The sequence below is a fragment of the Sardina pilchardus genome, chromosome 2, assembly GCF_963854185.1.
Source record: "Sardina pilchardus chromosome 2, fSarPil1.1, whole genome shotgun sequence".
NCBI lineage: Eukaryota > Metazoa > Chordata > Actinopteri > Clupeiformes > Clupeidae > Sardina > Sardina pilchardus.
In genome coordinates this window covers 6,931,861-6,952,074 of record NC_084995.1, presented here as the reverse complement: position 1 = coordinate 6,952,074, position 20,214 = coordinate 6,931,861, and the positions used below count along the sequence as shown (strand labels likewise).

Sequence of the window (20,214 nt, the reverse complement as noted above, 5' to 3'; positions counted from 1 at the left end):
CCATGGTACATACATCTCATGTGCACGAACTGCCACATCACACCACGCGCGCCACGCAGCACGGCATGGCACACACACGCAGCCAGTCACTTGCATTGGTCCACACGCTGTCACACACACACAGGGTAATCCATGGGCGTGAGGGCCCTGCACTGCACGACACTCAAATGAGATCAGGAGCAGCACACCCACCAAAACAAAGGGCTCCATCGGGCCAGTCACGAAACGGCCCTCCACGGCACACAAACACACACGCACACACACACACACACACCCCACAACCAAACCAAACGCACATATGTAAGCGCACATACACATGCATATACACACACACACACTTGCACACATCCTTTATTCAATACAGACACAAACACACAAAGAAACGCTACCCATCTGACACACTTAACCACCGTATTTTTCCCACAGACCATCAGGAGCCTGCGTGCGAAGCACCAGAAAGCAAACATCACACACCCCTCAAAGGCCGGCGCAGACAGCTTTCGTGCCGACAGCAAGGTTTTTGTTCCTCATTTGCCGCTCCACAGATATTTGGTTTCTGATGACTTTCTCAGAAACTTTCCCCTGAGCCGCTGGAGCAGCCCGAGACAGAGGCAGGAGAGGAGGAGAGGAGAGGAGAGGAGAGGAGAGGAGAGGAGAGGAGAGGAGGACGAGGACACAGAGCGGGCCGGCTCCCCATGACATCACAAGCTCCTCACCACTTTAAAAATAAACTCCTTTTCAAATGCCCCTCTCTCTCTTACTCAGATTTCTATGATGTGCTCAGATCAGTGGGATTGGAGTGGTTCATGCAGGCCAGATGGTAGATTGCCTTTCCTTTCCTTGATTTCCTTCAGTGGTGTAAGAGTGTGTGTGTGTGTGTGTGTGTGTGTGTGTGTGTGGGGGGGGGGGGTGATGAGTTTATTTTATAAGGTGTATACTTCTTTTCAGAAGGATCATCTCCTTAAAAACAGTTTAACATTTTTTGGTTGTTTGTCTATTGGTTTTCAAAATCAACCAGGAGACAATGAGATTCTCACTCTGTGATCGGCCCCAGTGTACTTTGTGGCGCCCTCTGTTGGACAGTGCAAGGAAGAGCCTACTCCCGCTGATGGCACTCCTGAACTCTCGACTACCCCACACCACCACGCACTAACCCCCACCCCCCCGTGGCAGCCCTTGCGTGTTCACAGCAGAGATATATTCACAACCAACTCAAGGGGGGGGGGGGGGGGGCTGGCCCCAAGCCATCTCATTAGCCTATCCCCGCCTCTACCCCCACCCCTCATGCTTAACCAGGAAATACGAGAGAGCACGAGAGAGAGAGAGAGAGAGAGAGAGAGAGAGAGGGAGAGGGAGAGAGAGAGAGAGAGAGAGAGAGAGAGAGAGGGAGAGGGAGAGGGAGAGAGAGAGAGAGAGGGAGAGAGAGAGAGCGCATGTTGGCTGACTGACTGAGGCTCCACAGTCACGCAAGCCAACCGTCTGTCAATCTTCCCTCTTCCAGGCAGTACGGGCGGAGTGTGTGTATGTGTGTGTGTGTGAGTGTGTGTGTGTGTGTATGAGTGTGGGTTAGTGTGTGCATGAAGGGGGTTGGTGGAGCTAGAGGGCTTGCGTGCAAGCTGGCAGGCAACATTAGCCAATGAAGGAATCATAATAACAACAGCTGTGAAATATTGATGACTGCGGGATAATGCAGACAGAATGAACACAAACCCCTGTGACAAGTCAAAAAACAGCTTACTTCACCACCCGCTCCACATTCAAATTGCCAGCGCTCCAGCAGCACAACATTTGACACTTCCTGTGTGTAAAACCAAATAACATACACACTGCACACACACAAAAATGAGGACGAATGGTCAAATATTACACACCAAAATAAACAAATAAATGGCACAAACAGTAGACCTCTCACCGGAAGGTCTTAAGCCCATGCCCCCATATCGTGTGTAGTTCTCCCTCAATCAATGCTGTTTCATATTTAAACAAAGAGTTATAAACCAGGAGTTCAAACTAGAAACACACCCATATGAATATGTAACAGTAATGTGCTTCAGGCATGCTATGAAAAAAGACAGTAATTACGATCAAGCTTTTGAAAATCGTGCTACAAACTGCACTCTTGGTCACGCATGTTGAGCCAAGCCCGATTGGAGGGAGTTAAAAAAAAAAAAAAAAACCCGGCAGGAAACAAATCTGTTGCTAAGGATTACTCACTACCAAGTGACTTTCATAGAAAGAAAGCCCATAGTACCCGGCACTTGAGTTTCTCTCCTTTTTTTTTTTAGTTTTGTCTGACAAAGCATGAAAGTGATGTCAAACCCGTGCTCAGGGGATAGGAAGTGGAGAGTGATATTAATAATCCAGCCCCCTACTTCTGGAATAACCCGCCACTGCATCAGCTCAGGCCAATGTAGCCGGAGAAGAGAGCCCTGTAGCGCCCGTGGAGCGGCTCAAGTGGCTGATACTGCTCAGGCGTGAGCGCAGACATGAGTCTGTGTCTGTGGAGGAGCCGGGCACATTAGCTCCGTGTTCCTGCTGCTGAGTGGGCCTGGGAGAGGCCATTGTTACAGGTAGGAAAAGTACTGTCTGACACAACATGCGAGTCACTGCTAATGGAAATCTCCAGCGAGAAGCCGGTAGAATGGCCACGCAGGAGAGTTCCTCTTTAGAGTCCACTGCTGTGGAACCAGCTGTTTCCTGGAGTTCAGTGAAGCATATTTTTAGGTACTTCTAATGTTGAGTAGATGCGGGTATTGCGAATTCCCTTTTAGAACGGACAGATGCATATATGCACGCTCACCCCAAACGCACACACACACACACACACGCACACACATTTAGGTAAGAGGAGCTCTAACTCCTTTGTCTTGCTCCTCGTCCCATCCTCCCTAAGCACCCCTGTGTGGCCAGGAGCCCGTGATGCGCTCTGCTCCCACTCCGCTCCGCTCCCCGGTGCTGCGTGATTGTTCATGAGATCGGTGGCAGCGGGAATCGTCACGCTAATCCACCGCATGAGCTCATTACCACATGCTCCAGTTGGAGGTCCTCCCCGCGCCTCCGTCCTCCTCCACCAACGCCAGCTCCCGTCACGCGAGCCCGTGGGGGGCCGGGGCTCAGGGATGCGGCTGGAGGTTTGGTTGGGAGGGGGGAGGGCTGCTGGAGGGGGAGGGACAGGGACGGTAGGGGATGGAGAGGGGGGGTTGGAGAGATGAGGTGAGGGGTGTGGAGGTCCTCCTCCAGCTGATCACGCACCCCTGGGGGTGGGGCGGGACGGGGCGGGGCAGCGGTCTCTGGAAGCGGAAGGTTCGGTGAGATCTCGTGAGAATCGGGCAGAAAACCGGCCAAATGTGGGCCAAAGCCGCCCCGGAGCCAGCTGCCACTCGGGGAGAGCCTGCCCCTGCCCTGAGGGCGCTAATGCGGTCGCACACCACCCCCAAAATACTCCTGGACTGGACATTTGAAGGTAACAAGATGTAGGCATTCCTCTTTTTGTCAATGTTCCCGTAGCGAGTACCTCTTTAGCACTAATGGGGTATCCAATTGGTCTGAAATCAAGGAAAAGGCTCCTGTGCCCCGGGACAGCAACATTAGCTAGTGCAATAGCACGCCTTCTGGGTGCACATCAGCAATGTCAAACTCCACTCCCCTTATTTTAACTGTGCCATCAAAATGAGTTTGAAACCATTATTTCCAGGTAAAAGAACTACACTGTGTGACTTTACAGTATCCATTTCAACTGTAACATACCAGATTGGGTTTGTGAAAGTGTGAAAAAGTTAGAGATCATAACAGGGAACATCATCTGTTTCCACCTGATATCTGTCCAGTCTCCTCCAATAGTCCCTGAGAATAAACAATACCGTTAAAGTGATGATTCATTGAGCAACTTTTTGAGCAATGTTACTTGGAAACCACATAACCAGTTCCATTTATTTTGTTTGGATGATCATGACGATCTGCCTACTAATGATAAAAGTTCTCCAGAAAATAAATATAAACATCTCAGAACCGCAGTAATGAAGAACACTGCCCAGCAACATTGCTCTAGAAGTTGTCCCATGAATCATCAGCTTAACTCTACAAATCACTGGCATCTGCATGGCTTTCCACAATCCTACCTCACTGACTAAATATGAAGCTTCCACAGAGAGAGAAGAAGGAAGAGAACGCAAAGCTAATATTGGTAGAATATCAAGCTGAATGTCTAAATAGGAGGGCAGAGTACTTTGAGCTGCACCGGCCACAGGGCTGACTGACGCCCTGACGTTGCATGACTCAAGTGAAGATCATCAGGGCTAAGTGGAGGGCCACTGAGTTCACCTGATTCATGTTAGCTGAGACAGCTCTTCATCAGGGCATGCAGGAGGAAGGGGGGATGTAGAGCAGCGAGCGAGGAAGAGAGAGAGAGAGAGAGAGAGAGAGAGGAAGAGGGGGAGAGGGAGAAGAGAGAGAAGAGAGAGAGGGGGAGTTCAGAGGAGTGTGGAGGAGGGATTCCCAAAGTGTACTGCTGAGTAAATCCTCAACCTGCACGGACTCCCTGTTGCGTGCGGGCACAGCACACACACACAAACAAAACACACACACACACACACACACACACACACACACACACACACACACACACACACACACACACACACACACACACACACACACACACACACACACACGCACACACGCACACATACACACACACACACACACATTTGCAGACAATGAAGTATTTGTATAATTCTTAATATACTTTGTACTATACAATGCATCACACTCTGTAAACACACATACCGCATGTGAACACACACACACACAAACACACACACAATGTAAAGTGACAACTAATCCCTATCAGATCGCTGAAAGTCCAGTGCACCTGCTGTTAACAGCAGACAGGTGAGCTGGCCCGGCGCCTGCCCAGTCCAGAGTGGAGAGAGAGCGAGCACTGGAGGAGAAGGAATGTGGGGTGAGTCACCCAGGCCTGAATTTCACTGCTGACTTGTTTTGATGAGAAGCCTTAAATAAGAAGCAGACCCTCGCCGCTCTCCTGACACTCAGCGGCCCTCGCTTTATGGCCAGATGTGTGTTTATACCCCTGGGAGGATCCTGTTTGAAGGGAATGGAATGGAGTGCCTGACTGTGTGTGTGTGTGTGTGTGTGTGTGTGTGTGTGTGTGTGTGTGTGTGTGACTATGAACCTAACACTGTGGTGTAAGCCATTATTCCTTCCTTGTAAAAAAACTAATAATAAACAGAGAGAAAAAAAATGACAATCAAACGCACTCTGCCACATGCGATGGGATTCTCTCAGGTCCAACCAAAACAGGCAGGCATTTAAGACGTGCTGAAGCACCAGTTGAGAACTGTCATAACACCAGCCAGCTGATGACTCCGCCAGAGCTGACAAAACAACACTATTTGGAACACACACACACACACACACACACACACACACACGCGCACAATTACAAATACACCCACTCGCATTCTCAGAAAAGACGAAAAACCTATCCAAAACCACAAGTGTCATAAGACAGCTGCCTGCAGATACTGACTGTAAATCAGACACGAACATGGCAATTTATGAGCTCCGCATGTAGATGATGACACACAGCTCGTCTTTGGGACTAGGGCCAGCTAATAGGCTAACACAGGCTAAGGCTAACACTAGCAGGTTATTAAGGTGCAGCTACTCTACACAGGTGACTATAAATCAGGACGCGTTGGCTGATGAGGCTGTGTTTTCATCACTGAGCTGCCTCATGGACGACATCAGAGGGGTGTGTGTGTGTGCGTGTGTGTGTGTGTGTGTGTGTGTGTGTGTGTGTGTGTGTGTGGGGGGGGGGGGGTCAAGGGAAATGTGCGGTCAACGGCCACTCCCGCATCAGGACATGAGGACAGTGCAACATTATGTGAGATGTAGTCCAGAGAAGCAAACGTGGAAAAACAAGGTCTCTAGGAGCTACCTGGTGGGAGAGGGCTAGAAAGAGAGTAAAGTGTTGTTAGCAGATGTTTGTAAATACCAGACAGCTCTGTTTATTGTTTGTGGCTGTTGAGTTTGCGTTTGTGTGTAAATGTTTGTGGGGACAGGTTGAGGAGATGGAGGGCATGTACACAGGATACAGTCCCTTACAATTACTCGACTCCACTGGAATTCCAGTTTAAACAACACTTTCTCAAAGTATTTACAAGACTGTTGTGGAACTTGGGATGATTGAAGTAATGATGAAGAGCTTTGGCTCTCAACATGGGAGGCTCATCTCAAACTGCCAAACATACAAGTACTGTACGCTCATGCTTCCGCCCAAATGACGTATAGCCAAAACATCTAAACAATTTTACTCTCTCGCTCTCTCTCTCTCACACACACACACACACACACACACACACACACACACACACACACACACACACACACACACACACACACACACACACACACACACACACACACACACACACACACACACACACACACACACACACACACACACACACACACACACACACACACACACACACACACACACACACACACACACACACACACACACACACACACACACTTCATCCATGGCACCCTTTCCCCCCCTCACCCTGCTTGCCCTTAAGAGCCATGCAGGCAAGGCAAGCTGTCCCAAACAAAGGGAGGCAGGAGGAGTGCGCCCTCACCCTGGCCACCCTGGCTGGCCTGATGCTGCAGATGAATAATTGAAGTAAGAGGGGGGATAAATGGATGCGACTGAGCTGCCAGGCAGGCAGGCAGGCAGGCAGGCACTCACTTCCCCAGCACTGCACTGCGCTGGCCCAGGGACTCCACTCTGATTGTGGACGTCCCCCCAGGGGGGGTCTGTGCAGGGGCCAACCTTGTCACAGGGCATCAAGCTCACACAGGTCAGGTGGGGTGTGCGTGTGTGTGTGTGTGTGTGTGTGTGTGTGTGTGTGTGTGTGTGTGTGTGTGTGTGTGTGTGTGTGTGTGTGTGTGTGTGTGTGTGTGTGTACCCACTTTCTGCTTTTGTGCATGCACATTTGTGTGTGTGTGTGTGTGTGTGTGTGTGTGTGTGTGTGTGTGCGTGCGCACATGTGTGTGTTCATATTTGTTTGCACACATGTTGTACACAGCATCTGAGCTCCAACAAGCCTGGTCAACAAGGTAGCCTGAAGCATAAACAATAGTGATGCTGAACTACACTGAACTGCTGATGAACAAAGACCTGTGCGCTGGATCTCCCACTGGAACAGGACCACTACCCATGAGACCGCAGCGGTGCCTGGAGGAGACGCCTGACAGAGACGTGGCTGGCTCTGGCTCTGGCCCAGCGCAGCGGCTAAACGGCCATTTAAGACAAGTGCTCCACGAGGCCCAGCGCTCTCTGAGGTGCATCACATTACATGGCTACATGGGAACTGGGCTTGCCCGCTCCCGTGGAATCCCAGAGTAGCTCAGCAAGAGTGGAAGTGCTCCGTATGACTGAGCGCGTTCTCCACCAGACAGTAAGGAGAGAGAGAGAGAGAGAGAGACAGAGAGAGAGGGGAGAGAGAGAGGGGAGAGGGGGTAATGGAGGTGTTACGCTCCAATCGCACTGGGATCTAATGGAGGTGTCAGTGGAGCCCGGGGTGGGATAACGAGAATGTTCCCACTCCGGGGAACACACCAGACAAGGGAGAGCAGAGGAGAGGAGGAGAGGAGGAGAAGAGGGGGGGCAGTGATGAGGAGGAGGAGAGCGTGTCTGGGTACACTTAACATGCAGGGGTGTGAATGTGTGAGGCGTGTCTCCAAACGTGTGTGAAAATGTGTGTGAGCGGAGTGGCCCCTGTAAGCTCTGCGTGCTACAGTAGTGTTAGGCCGGCCTGGGAGAGAGAGAACAGAGAGAGAGAGAGAGAGAGAGAGAGAGAGAGAGAGAAATGAAAGACCAAGGGAAACAAGACAAGGATTGAAGGAGAGACAGCCTGCTCTGTGTTTTTTATGTGATGAATGAATTTGTGTGTGTATGCATACTGTATGCGAATGTGTGTGTGTTGTATGTGTGCATGTGTTTATATGTGTGTGTGTGTGTGTGTGTGTGTGTGTGTGTGAGAGAGAGTGCCTGTGTTTACATATGTGTATGCGTGTGTGTGTGTGTGTGTGTGTGTGTGTGTGTGTGTGAGTGTGTGTGTGGGCGCGCATTTGTGTGGTGCTTGGGCAGCTCTGCTGGTCTGCTGTACTGGGCGCTGCTCTGATGGACAGATCGTTTTCATAAGCATCTCTCTGAGGTCAGGGCCTGGTCTGGCGAAGTCACGCAAGCCTTTACTACATTGGAGCCACACGAACACCCTCTTAAAGGGCCAGTACAACCCTTTACTACAGCAACGTTACACAAACACCCTCTTAAAGGGCCAGTACAACCCTTTACTACAGCAACGTTACACGGACACCCTCTTAAAGGGCCAGTACAACCCTTTACTACAGCAACGTTACACGGACACCCTCTTAAAGGGCCAGTACAACCCTTTACTACAGCAACGTTACACGGACACCCTCTTAAATGGCCAGTACTACAGCTCCTTTACTAAAACTCCACCAATTAACGTAATTGTGCTCTCAGTCAAGAACTTGAATTTGTTAACTAACGTAAATACCCCAGGTTGTTTTTACTACAGAGTTACACTTTAAATGTCCAGCACGTCTTTCTTACAGCAACATTACAAGAACACCCTCTTAAAGGGCCAGTGCACACTTTCACTACAGCCGAGCCACACAAACACCCTCTTAAAGGGCCAGTGCACACTTTCACAACAACCGCGGCACACAAACACCCTCTTAAAGGGCCAGCACACACCTTAAATACCACACTGCCCTTTGTGGGAGAATATTTAGTATGAGTATGGAAGCCCGTTTCCACGACTTGAAAAAAACTGTCAGATATATTAAGTCATTCTAATCATAGATTCAAGTAATGAGGAGGTAGCAACTAATCTAGTTCACTTCACGGCACTTAGCATGGCATTTCAGCTCCCAGCTCTTTTTCTGTCTTTTAGTGCTCCTTGTGACACACACCAGCTATGTTGCGACAAATTTAAATCTCAAAATGTTGACTCTGAATCTCAATTTTTTTTTCCACTTGTGTATGCAATTATTTGTGCATAAATGCATGTGAATATGTGTGTATGCTTATGTGCATGTATGTGATGATGTATACAGGCAGTGTTGCCGTTGTTGGTGGTGTGTGTGTGTGTGTGTGTGTGTGTGTGTGTGTGTGTGTGTGTGTGTGTGTGTGTGTGTGCGTGTATGCCTTCACACTCTTGAATCTATGCTGGTGTGTATGTACTGTATATGAGTGTGCGAAGTCATTCATTTGACTGGTCAGCCAGCGGCGGTGGCGGCAGCAGCAGGTTTCTGCTTGAGCTGACAGTGCAGTGCAGCGGGAGCTGACAGGGGGTCAAACAGAGGTGGTGCCCGGCTGTGTGTGATCCCCAGCAGGACCTGCTCCCGCCTGCCACGGCTACTGAAGTGGACAATCACAACACGTCACGTCTCACACACACACACCCACACCCACACACACACACACACACACACACGGACACACACACACACACTCACTCTCTCTCCAGGGACTCTACAGAGAAAACACATACACACACAAACAAACACAAAAACTAACATCAACAAAATACACACAACGAGTACAAACACACTGAGGCACAGTTACACACCCATAGACATACACACGCACACATACATATATACATACAAACTTAAAAAAGCTCAAATTTACAACTTTAATCTGTTAGTGTTTTTTGCATCAGGATAACGATTTACAACCGGAGTATCAGACAAATGTTTAACTCCGTAATGTTAAAAAGACTAACCTATGCTTGATACACTTACTCTAATCAAGAGATTTACTCACAATAGGCAGATTAGGCACTCAAACATCTAATGTCTGTTTAGAGCTCATTGAATGTGCAGCAGAAGTGTTACCCTAAATCTCATTTCTCGATCTCTCAGACCTGCCATTAGACTGCTGGTGAGATGCAGGGTTTCCACCAATGGCATGGCTCTGACACAGTGAGACCCAATGGGATATCTGGAACCTTTCCAATTGTACCTCTTCCAGCCTCAATTAGATTTAAGGCCCGTTTGACATGTAAGCTGATGGAGGATCACGGAGGGTGAATCTGTCGGAGAATGAAAGCTGATGATGTTTTGACCAAAACAGGTCATAATGATGGGGTGGGTCATGAGGGGTACGGGTGAACGCACGGGGAGGGGGGCACGGGGGCATCAAAACGCCGAGGGGTCGATCGATACACCCCTTAAGTTCTCTAATTGAGAGGAGTTGAGCTCACGCTCGGTTTTGTGACATAAGATAATATCCACTCTGACAATCAATAGCTGCAAAGCTCTAGTCTATACAAACTCTGATAGTGCTGCCGTGGTATTGACGACTTGTGTCTGACACATATAGAGGAGCCCAGCCATGAAACACACACAAATACCGGCATATAACAAACCTGATCATATCTCAATGTTAAATAGGAAATCATTCATATCACACATGGATTAAAAAATGCAAGGTCATTTTTGGAGGACTTTGGAGGCTCAAACAAATCAATACGGGCACTGTTGTCAATGCTGCCTCTGAGAACAAAAGAACTGTGGAGTGATCATCTGCTAATCCACCCGAGGAGATGATAACGACCGCAGAGGCAACTGCAAACAGCAAAACATCTTAACCATTTATTAATGTCCACATGAAGAAAATGGTACAAGGACACAAATATTAAGGATGCAGTAGAATACAGCAACACATGCACACACACACACACACACACACACACACACTGTACCAAACACACACACACACACACACACACACACACACACCTGAATCACGAGCCCAGATTCTTACGGTGATGGCTGTTCACAGAAAAGGTACCATGTTCGTGACATTACATCACAGTGACAAGGTACCAGTGCATGAAGAGCTCTTTGCTTATGGGGAGGAGGAGAGAGGAGAGGAGGAGAGGGAGAGGGAAAAAAACAGCTTCGGCAAAATGACACACCATGTCAGGCGGACATTATTGCAGTTGTCACGCAATGCTACAGAGCTTAACGCCAAACTCCTTTATGACATATTCGGGTCATTTACCGCTGGTTGGCACGGCATGGCGTGCAGATGAATTGGTTTCCAGTTGCTTGCGGAGGCAGACCCTCACATATCAATGAATGTTGTCTTTGAGGCAATCTGAACGCTCTCACACTCCCTGTTAACAATGCATGTGTCAAACTTGAGTCTGATGCATGTGGATGATGCAGTGGATGTATATATTTGTCTGGACTTGGGCATGCTTTGTGTTTATATTTACATGCTTGTGGAGAGAGAGGGGGCGTCCACATAACCACAGTGCATATTCTGTTGTAATGATCGGACCTTCGCCTTGACATCAAAGCAATGTTTCGTCCAGAAATTCAAAATAGAATGTCTGGACATGATGGTTTTCCTCTGAGACACAGCTACAAACGAAAATATCTTTCAGATGGAGAAGCTGTCATATTCTTTCAGCAGTAATGCGTAGGAAATTACTAAAAGGGTTCCTTCACGACACCAGTCTAAGAAAAAGCTTTTAATCACACGCAGAGGCGCTGAATATGTCTGAATGAAGAATCGAATTTCCTACATCTGCTTGAACAAACATTCATTCAGGACCGAGTAGCCTTACACCCTTGAATGAGAGAAACTCAGGAAGAACAGAAACAGCCTGCTGAAAGGATGAAGGAGAGGGAGAGAGGGAGAGAGAGAGAGAAAAAAGGAGGAAAAAATCTGCGGTGCTCTCAGGAGAGGACAGACCAGATGTAGGGGATAGACTGGCCAGAGTTGCTGCTTTCTTGGACCGAGGGAGGGGCGGGGGTCAAAGCGCTTCTTACTCTTGCAGCCGATACATTCACAGATGATGAACACAAACACTTGAGCATTTAGCAGGGGGGAGGTGGAGGAGCCAGGGCCAGGGGTGGGGGTGGGGGTAGAACAGAGGGGTGGAGGAGCGACAGGAGGGCGGGGGGTGGGGGGGTTGGCTAATGGAATTTCCCTGTTCTGCACGCAATCCCGGGGAGAATCTGCCAAGAAGGGTTTAGCGGCTGCCAAACGCCAGAGGAGCTCCCTGCGCTTCAGGGGCCAATTTGAGCATGATACTGAGAAGAGAGAGAGAGAGAGAGAGAGGGAGAGAGAGAGAGGGAGAGAGAGAGAGAGGGAGAGAGAGAGAGAGAGAGAGAGATAGCCGGCGAGCCTTGCGTGGCATGGCACCTCTCCCCCACTGAACCACATCATACGGTGCTGGTACCATTGGCTCCAGTGCCAGTCACAGTGCCCCCCTTATGCCAGCTCCCCCCTCGCTCTCTCTCTCTCTCTCTCTCTCTCTCTGGCCCCCTAAGACACGGAAGAAACAGATGAGCAGAGTGTGGCCCTTCTGTCCCACTGCACAGCTCTGTACTGTAGCCTCCACTGCTCCACTGCTGCTGGCCCCAGAGCCAGAGCGGTGCCACCACTGCGGGTCAGCACAGCACAGGCCCTGGTGGACTGGTGCTGCTGGCTCCTCCGGTATTCATTAACCCGGCGCTGCTTGCTCTGAGCGCCTGGACGGTGTGACTCATCCGCTGGACTATCATGTCGGCTTTTGGGAGCAATAAATCACTGCCTTCAACGTCATGCACCTGCAGCCGCGGGCAAAATGTCAAATAACGCGGTCGAGAGACAGAGACACAGGGAGAAAGAGAGAGAGCGAGAGGGAGAGAACGAGACTCGAGCTCCATTAATCTGCCATGAAATGGCAAACGAGAGCAACTGGGTAGAAGAGCATCATGGCCTAAGAATGCAATGCTAAAAGATCTGAGGGGGAACACAAACACACTAGAGGGGAATGGGGCTCACATCAACTTCCTTTACACATGTCTGCAATCACGGCCAAGGTGCAGCTTTTACTGCCCTCTCTGGACTAGCTGCTTTGTGCACCAACACAATGAACTGATTCCAGTGATCAAACACTCCTCAACATAGCATCATGCCTTACCACGGCAAAAAAAATCAAGAATTGGCCGCAGCTCTGATTCATTGCAGAAGCTTGGAATTCGGGTTCATTCATTTATTTACCAATATTTAGATTGGGGTAGCATTGCAACACCGCCTCATGTGCTGGAGCAGATGGGGAAATGGCTATGGGGAAGTGTGCTGTGCTGTGCTGTGCTGTGCTGTGCCGTACTGTGATGCGATCTACAGAAGTGGAGAATGTGGTGTTTTATTACACATTCCACTTCCCTTTTTTATTCGTAGATGGGAGATGGGCTCATTTCCTATTTGACTCATGCTCATTCACAGAAATCTGATCAGAGCGGCAGAACCAAAACAAAAAGGAATCAGAAAAGGAACAGTGGAAAATCACACCTCACCACCTACTACAATAATGCCAGCAATTTCCTCTCCCTCGATCCTCTCTTTTCCCCGTCCCATTCCTCTCACGCCCGGTACATAAAGCCTATTTTAGACCTGGCGTCTGCCACCAGCGCGGCGCATACTTGTGCATCGTGTGAGGTCATCAAAAGCAGACTCTGAGTGTGTGTGTGTGTGTGTGTGTGGTGCCGGCAACAGGACGACTTGGGGTGTGTGTCGAACACTTGCCACACGGCGTACGCCTGCAGGGACTGAGTGCAGCTCTGCCAGGGTTTCAGTCACGCAATGCTCGCCAAAGGCTCATTGGAGCATTCATTACCCATGAGCCTCTGCTCCACTGTCTCTCTCTCTCCCCCACTCTCTAGTTCAGTCTCTCTCCCTCTCTCACTCTCTGACTATGTCTCTCATCCACCCTCTCTCTCTCTCTCTCTCTCTCTCTCTCTCTCTCTCTCCTCCACCCCCTTCAGCTCAGAGGCTCAATCACTCCCTCATGTGCTGGAGCGAGTTACAGCTTCCCACACTCACTCACTCCATCCCTCCCTCCCCACAGACAGGGGCTTCTCTCCCATCCTCTACTACTCCATTGCTCTGCTCTACCCTCTGTGCGCTCCATGCCGTCCTCACACGGCTCATAAAAGGTCAACACATTCAGCAGATCATCCCTACCGCGAAAAAATGAACGGAGACGGGTAGTGGTAACTTCTCCTCCCCGACGCTGATCAATTATTCAGGGGAGGCATATGATAGAATGCTCTACTGGGATCATTTCTATGTATGCATGAGAACTGACAAAGCATGAAAGGTGAGGTGTAGGGATTTCTTTCAGGTCACGGCCCCACATCACTCACTCAGCAGCAGCCTCATTACCATATGGATGCTCGTGCACAGCTGACACTAGGCCTGGACCACTCGCTATTGTTCTTGGACAGCGTTTAAAATGATGTGCAGTAGATCTCACAGGTGCGGTGTTGAGCGTCTCTCCGCACACTTGATGTCTGCATGCTAAACTATGCTATGCTACGCTAAACTAATCTCTAGGCACAGTTAATAAACTGGCGGGTGGTAGCTTTCAGCTGTCCTCCTGCTGGGTCTTACAGTATGTTCACATGGCACAGTTGGCCCAGTGACACCTCTTCTCATCCCGCTAGGAGCGCGGACCACACACCTGCATCCGGCCAGGAGCACCCGATTCTGGCGTGGTCTCACTCGCTGCCCTCCCGTAGACCTCCGCGGCCCGGTCCACCTGTGCGTGGCCCTTTTTCATTCGCCTCATTTATTTTTAAAACAAGGTCATCCAGCGAGATCAAACCTAGGCAGCGCCGCAGCGCTACACAGCGTATGCATGCCCCAATCCTATTAGCTGTCACTCTAAGCCTATTGTGAGCGGCCGCTTGGAGGCTACGTGTGTGCGTGATGTCTAAGTGCTTCCCGTAGTGAGGAGGCTGGCCACAGGGGAGGCGCGGCCGTTGGCAACGAAGAGGAGGTGCACGTCAAGACAGGGGTGCCCAACTTCACTGGAGGACCAGCAAGGTCAGGGCACAGTAGTGGCATGGACCTCATGCCACTCCAGTCTGCCAAGGAGAACAATTCAGCAACATCACACCCTTTAGAACGGGAAGGATGGCATGATACGATATAATATGAATACTACAGAAAACATAATGATACTACAGAAGCTGTAGCACTTAAATGAATTAGATTTTAAGTCACAATGTCCTAAAGTAACCTCAGTGTGCAGTTATTGTGAAACCATCACTAAAAGTAAAATTGGAGATGCGAAAGAGGTATTTATGATCTTTTTTGTGCTCTAGAGGAAGTTAATGGTGGTATTTGTGTCTCCTGTTGTTTTTCTGCTTCCACAAGTGTTGATATTGTCAAGGCAGAGTGAGTGCTTGGGAGTATGTAGGTGTTGTGTGTGTTTGGGAGTGAGTGTGTGTGTGTGTGTGTGTGTTTGCCTGATTGCGGTAGCATCTGACTTTGAGTGTAATTGGCCCGGACAGAGACTCAACAATGGTGTTGGGCCAACAAAAGGACTTCACAGGAGCTCACGCTGGGTTCTCAGCTCCGACGTGCCGAGGCAAAATACTTTGTGTCGCGACCAGACACGATTTGGGGTCAGTCACTTACGGCCTTTGTCATGCAGGACCAATCTATGCAATTACTCATGTGAGACCACAGCACAAAGGCCTCTGTGAAGGCGACGCATTGAGGCTAAATGTCCTAATCCATACTCTGGTTCCAGTGCATTCTCCATCTCTTTGCCACGTTACGAGATTTTGAAAGAAAAACGAGACATTTAATTAATTACACAGAGAGCGAGAAATTTAGCAAATCGATTCACACTTCCTTTATCCCTGACCAAGCAAGGTACAGTATGTCAGTTTAAGTTCATTTATAAAGCACATTGGAAACTCAAAGTTGGTGGTAAAGAAGGGAAAAATCAGACCAAAGAAAAGACCACACAAACACCCAAAAGTAAGCAGTGATGACCCATCTCCATCTATATGACCCAGAGTCACCTGATCTGAATCTCAAACCAACCTGTCACGTCTCCTCATATATCAGCTGCCTTGACATGATATATTTCATGGGTTACAAGGTGACAGGATATGGAGCTGAAAAACGAGGGAAAACACACACACAACACTGACATGCATGCACACACGCACACATACACACACATACACACACACACACACACACAACACAGACATGCATACACATACAAAAACAAACACACATACAAAATACACACACCCAACCCCCACGCATGGCCCTACACAGAAGGCCACAGCAAGATGAATTTCAGGAAAAGGTGAGGTCTACTTGAGAAGTTCAAATCTCCAACGCCTGTATTAATCACATATCTGTAGAGGGATCAAGGCTGTGACAGAGATAATATATACACTCAGCCAGCAGCCGCACCTCAGCCAGCTCCACGCCACAGCCGCACCGCACCCACTGAGGCTGGGCCGTAACAATGTTGTCTTGAGTAGCAAGGGTCACATATATGAACTGCTGAAACATCTCACAACACACTGACAGTTAATCTGCAGCAATTATTTACCGCAGGAACGGGGGGAGCCAGAGCAGAGCCACTGCAGCAGAGGGCCACTAGGCTCAGGTGGAAGTGTGCAGAATCTCAACACGGAGCCATGGCCCATCGTGGGGCCGATCAACTACAGTATGTGTGAGCGAATCGCAAATGAGAAATTAGGCACAAATCATCCACCAACCAAACTATGAGTGCACACACACAAAAACAAATAAAATAAACAAATAAACAAACACACACACACAAAAATAAATAAACAAATAAACTGCACACACACACAGCTGGGTTACTGGGTTAGGATGGAGGAACTGATAAGTTTTCCTATAGAAACCGCTTCCCTTTGAGTGATTTTAAAGAGAGTAATTTTTCATAACATATTTCCTCTCACTATCTCTCTAACACACACATACACTCACACACACCCACACACTCAGCCTAGCGCGTGCGTGCTCTTGGCGTTGGCGCTGTCCCCCTAGTGGCGTGAGCCTGGTGCTGAGCTGGAGGAACACCTGCGTGCCACGCACACAGCCCAGGGTTCCGCTCCCCAGCCCACTCCATGGTGACTCCACACACAAACACACACACACACACACACACACACACACACACACACACAGACACACACACACACACACACACACACACACACACACACACACACACACACACACACACACACACACACACACACACACACACACACACACACACACACACACACACACACACACACACACACACACACACACACACACACACACACACGCCATGTGTCCATGTGCATAGCAAAAGAAACACCCAGAAGACAGAAAAGAAAGTGTCCTTTGCCCCTAAACTTTGCTCCCGCTTCCATACACAGGGTCCTGGCTCTTCCAGGAGCTGCATCTCATTTAGGCCAAGTTGCATCTTATTCAGGTCATGAATATCAAGACAACATTGGGTTACATTACAAAAAATATACACATGTAGCAAATGCATTCATACTAAGCACTAGGTTGAGGTTCCAAGAGTGAAATAGTTTCTTTTTTCGGTCTTATTAATAATTGAGAGTTAATTAAAGGAGTCTAACGAAGACGTGAAATACATAGTAGACTAAGGAAAGACGACACTAAGTGGGAAAATGATTCAGCAAATGGAGTCATTCAGCCTAGTCCCACGCCGCATGAGGACATCACGAGAAATAAGAAAGCACGGTAGTTTAAGGGGGTGATGACCTTTTTACATAATACCACATTAAAGAATCTCATAGAAGAGTGAGCACTTCATACCGCCTGAAGCAACGGCATCTAGCCCACAAAAACAGACAAACAAACCAAAAAACTCAGCAATAACAGATTTCTAAAATATCTCTACAAGGCCATTTAGAAAAGGTTATTAAAGCTACTCCTTATGATTTCATTAAATAATATCTTACTGCCAAAACAGTATGCACTTCTATATGCTGTGTTCATGATGGACACATTTAATGGAACTTCCCACTCGGGCCCTGACACTCTGACCAGGGATACTGTTCACATGTTCACTGGCCATCCCTAATAAACAAAGAGCCCAATGAAATACTGTTCACTTAATGGGGCAGAATGAATGAACCCGCTCACACATTTGAGTTCTTTATTTCATCGGATCTCCTTCTGAATAACGCGTCAGACCTCCGCAGTATGGAGAGAGCGTGATACTGATTGGGCGGAGCGGGGTGACCTAGGGGTGTGTTTGGCTGGCGAGGGTTCCCACCAAAAAAATCTAACGGACTTATGCAAATGAGCCAAACTCCCACGCAGCAGTGTGAGGGGAAAGAGGGAGCCCATGACGGCCCTCACCTTGGAAGAAGCTCTTGACACGCAGGTAGCTGACGCTCAGGCGGAGCACGGACAGTTTGTCCAGTTTGGAGATGACGTCGGGGGTGAAGGGCAGCAGGCTGGCCAGCCGGTCCAGCTCTGCGTTCAGCCGGTCGCGGTGCCGCTTGGACGGGTTGGACTTCTGGTTGGCCGAGGCCGGTTTTCTGTTAAAGCAGTTCGCAGATGTCAAAAATGAGAGGGCCAGAAGTTAGTCAACTCAAGGAAAAAGTGTGCCATTGATTACAGATCTAAGTTTCATCAAGTTTCTACTTACAATTAAAACACAGACAACATACATTGGTATATAAGTATAATCACAAGTTCTGATGGTTTATGCTACCTGGGAACTTTTATGTTTTTAATCTTTTGGTTGACTGATCTTCCATTTGATTTTACAGCATGTTCAACAGCAAAAGTCAGAGCTAAACACTTTTTAAAGTGAAGAACTGAACTTGGCACCAATAATGTACAAAGAGGAATGTGGCTAGCAGTTCTCTGGTGTTTTTGTGACTCTTCTGAAAACTGTTCTGCTATTAATAACGTAACTCACGAGGAAGTTCAAATATATGAAATAAACAAGTGTCTGAATTCACACTGTGGAATGTTTCACAAGTATCTCTCAAGGATCTCCCTTCAGGATGTCCATATTGATGCTAATGTATTACACACATTTGTAGAACCAATTAAAGTAGTTTATGAGTCAAACAGGAGGCCCATTTATAGGAAAGAAATTAATATATTGAGTGCGAATTTGAAACAAGTGAAATAATAATAACAATAATAATAATAATAAGTATTATTATTATTATTATTATTATTATATAATCAATACAAATTACATTAAAAAAACTACTACTAATAATAATGTATATAAATTAACAAAATGAAGAACAATAACTGGAATGAAAAGTCATAATAACAATGACTGAATAAAGACATAGCCTACATTGCAAAGTAAACTTTTCCTGACATGCAAATGAAATGCTATAAATGGTTGTGAAATTGCATTTAAGTGCATTTTACGCATTCATTCAATTAGTTATGGCACTTCCTGAAACTTAATCCATTTCAAGACATACAAAGAAATACACTGGTAGCTAGCCACACAGTATTTCCAAACTAATAATTATTATGCACACAATAAATCAATAATTCTGTAAACAAGCATTTAGGATAAAACTTAACTGCTTTTGGACAGGCTTTCTCCTCTTCCTCCCGGCATATAAACAGTCCCCCGGCGGAATCATGGTACTAGAACGATATCAATCAACCTTGTCAAAAACTCTCAAAATCATATCACACAATTAATAGTTGTATCTTATCTCCTTTAAATGTACCTGTAATAAGACATTGTATTAAAAAGCTCTGAGACTTAGGTGTGTGAGTGTAAACTAAGATAATGGCATTACATTCAAAGGAAGACTATCCGGATTACAGCGTGCTGCTGTGCTATTGTTTGACAACAAAGGAGCGCATGGCACTAGTAGGTAAATTGACAATGTCAAAAGACAATTTCAAAGTTTTGAATTACACAGAAACAGAGTTTAACAAACTAGTAATAACTATCACTGAATAACTCACCAAATAGCCCGTTCAGACAGCTTGATATTCCTTTTCACAAAAGTACAATAGCTGTAGTAGACAAGATCCTGAAGCTATGAAAAGAACCGGTCGCAACTGTTGACAGTTTGCATTAGTGTAATAAATCACTTCTTTGAGAGCTAATGACTACTTTGCATTAGGTTTTCACATTCGTCTATTTCCCAACTGAACTCATGGGATGTGTGTACATGAGTGGGCAGCCCCGTTGGCAGATGTGGTGAATGCTTTATACGCGATTGGGTGGCGTTCACATCCTCGTGTTTCAGGTGGCGGATTCCTCTCAATGACAAGGCTTGCGCTTC

The 20,214-nt window shown here is 47.7% G+C and overlaps 1 protein-coding gene across 1 annotated transcript in view; it reads right to left on the bottom strand.

Moving 5' to 3' along the window:
• Positions 1-19,899, bottom strand: part of ahrrb (aryl-hydrocarbon receptor repressor b) — a 29,334-nt gene extending 9,435 nt beyond the window's left edge. The window contains exons 1-3 of the mRNA XM_062517411.1: positions 19,892-19,899; positions 19,496-19,561; positions 18,293-18,474 (exon numbers count right to left, since the gene is read on the bottom strand). Of these exons, the coding sequence (XP_062373395.1) occupies positions 18,293-18,474; positions 19,496-19,557 (244 nt within the window). The 5' untranslated portion in view covers positions 19,558-19,561; positions 19,892-19,899. The remainder of the gene's footprint in view (positions 1-18,292; positions 18,475-19,495; positions 19,562-19,891) is intronic.
• Between the last annotated feature and the right edge of the window lie 315 nt (positions 19,900-20,214).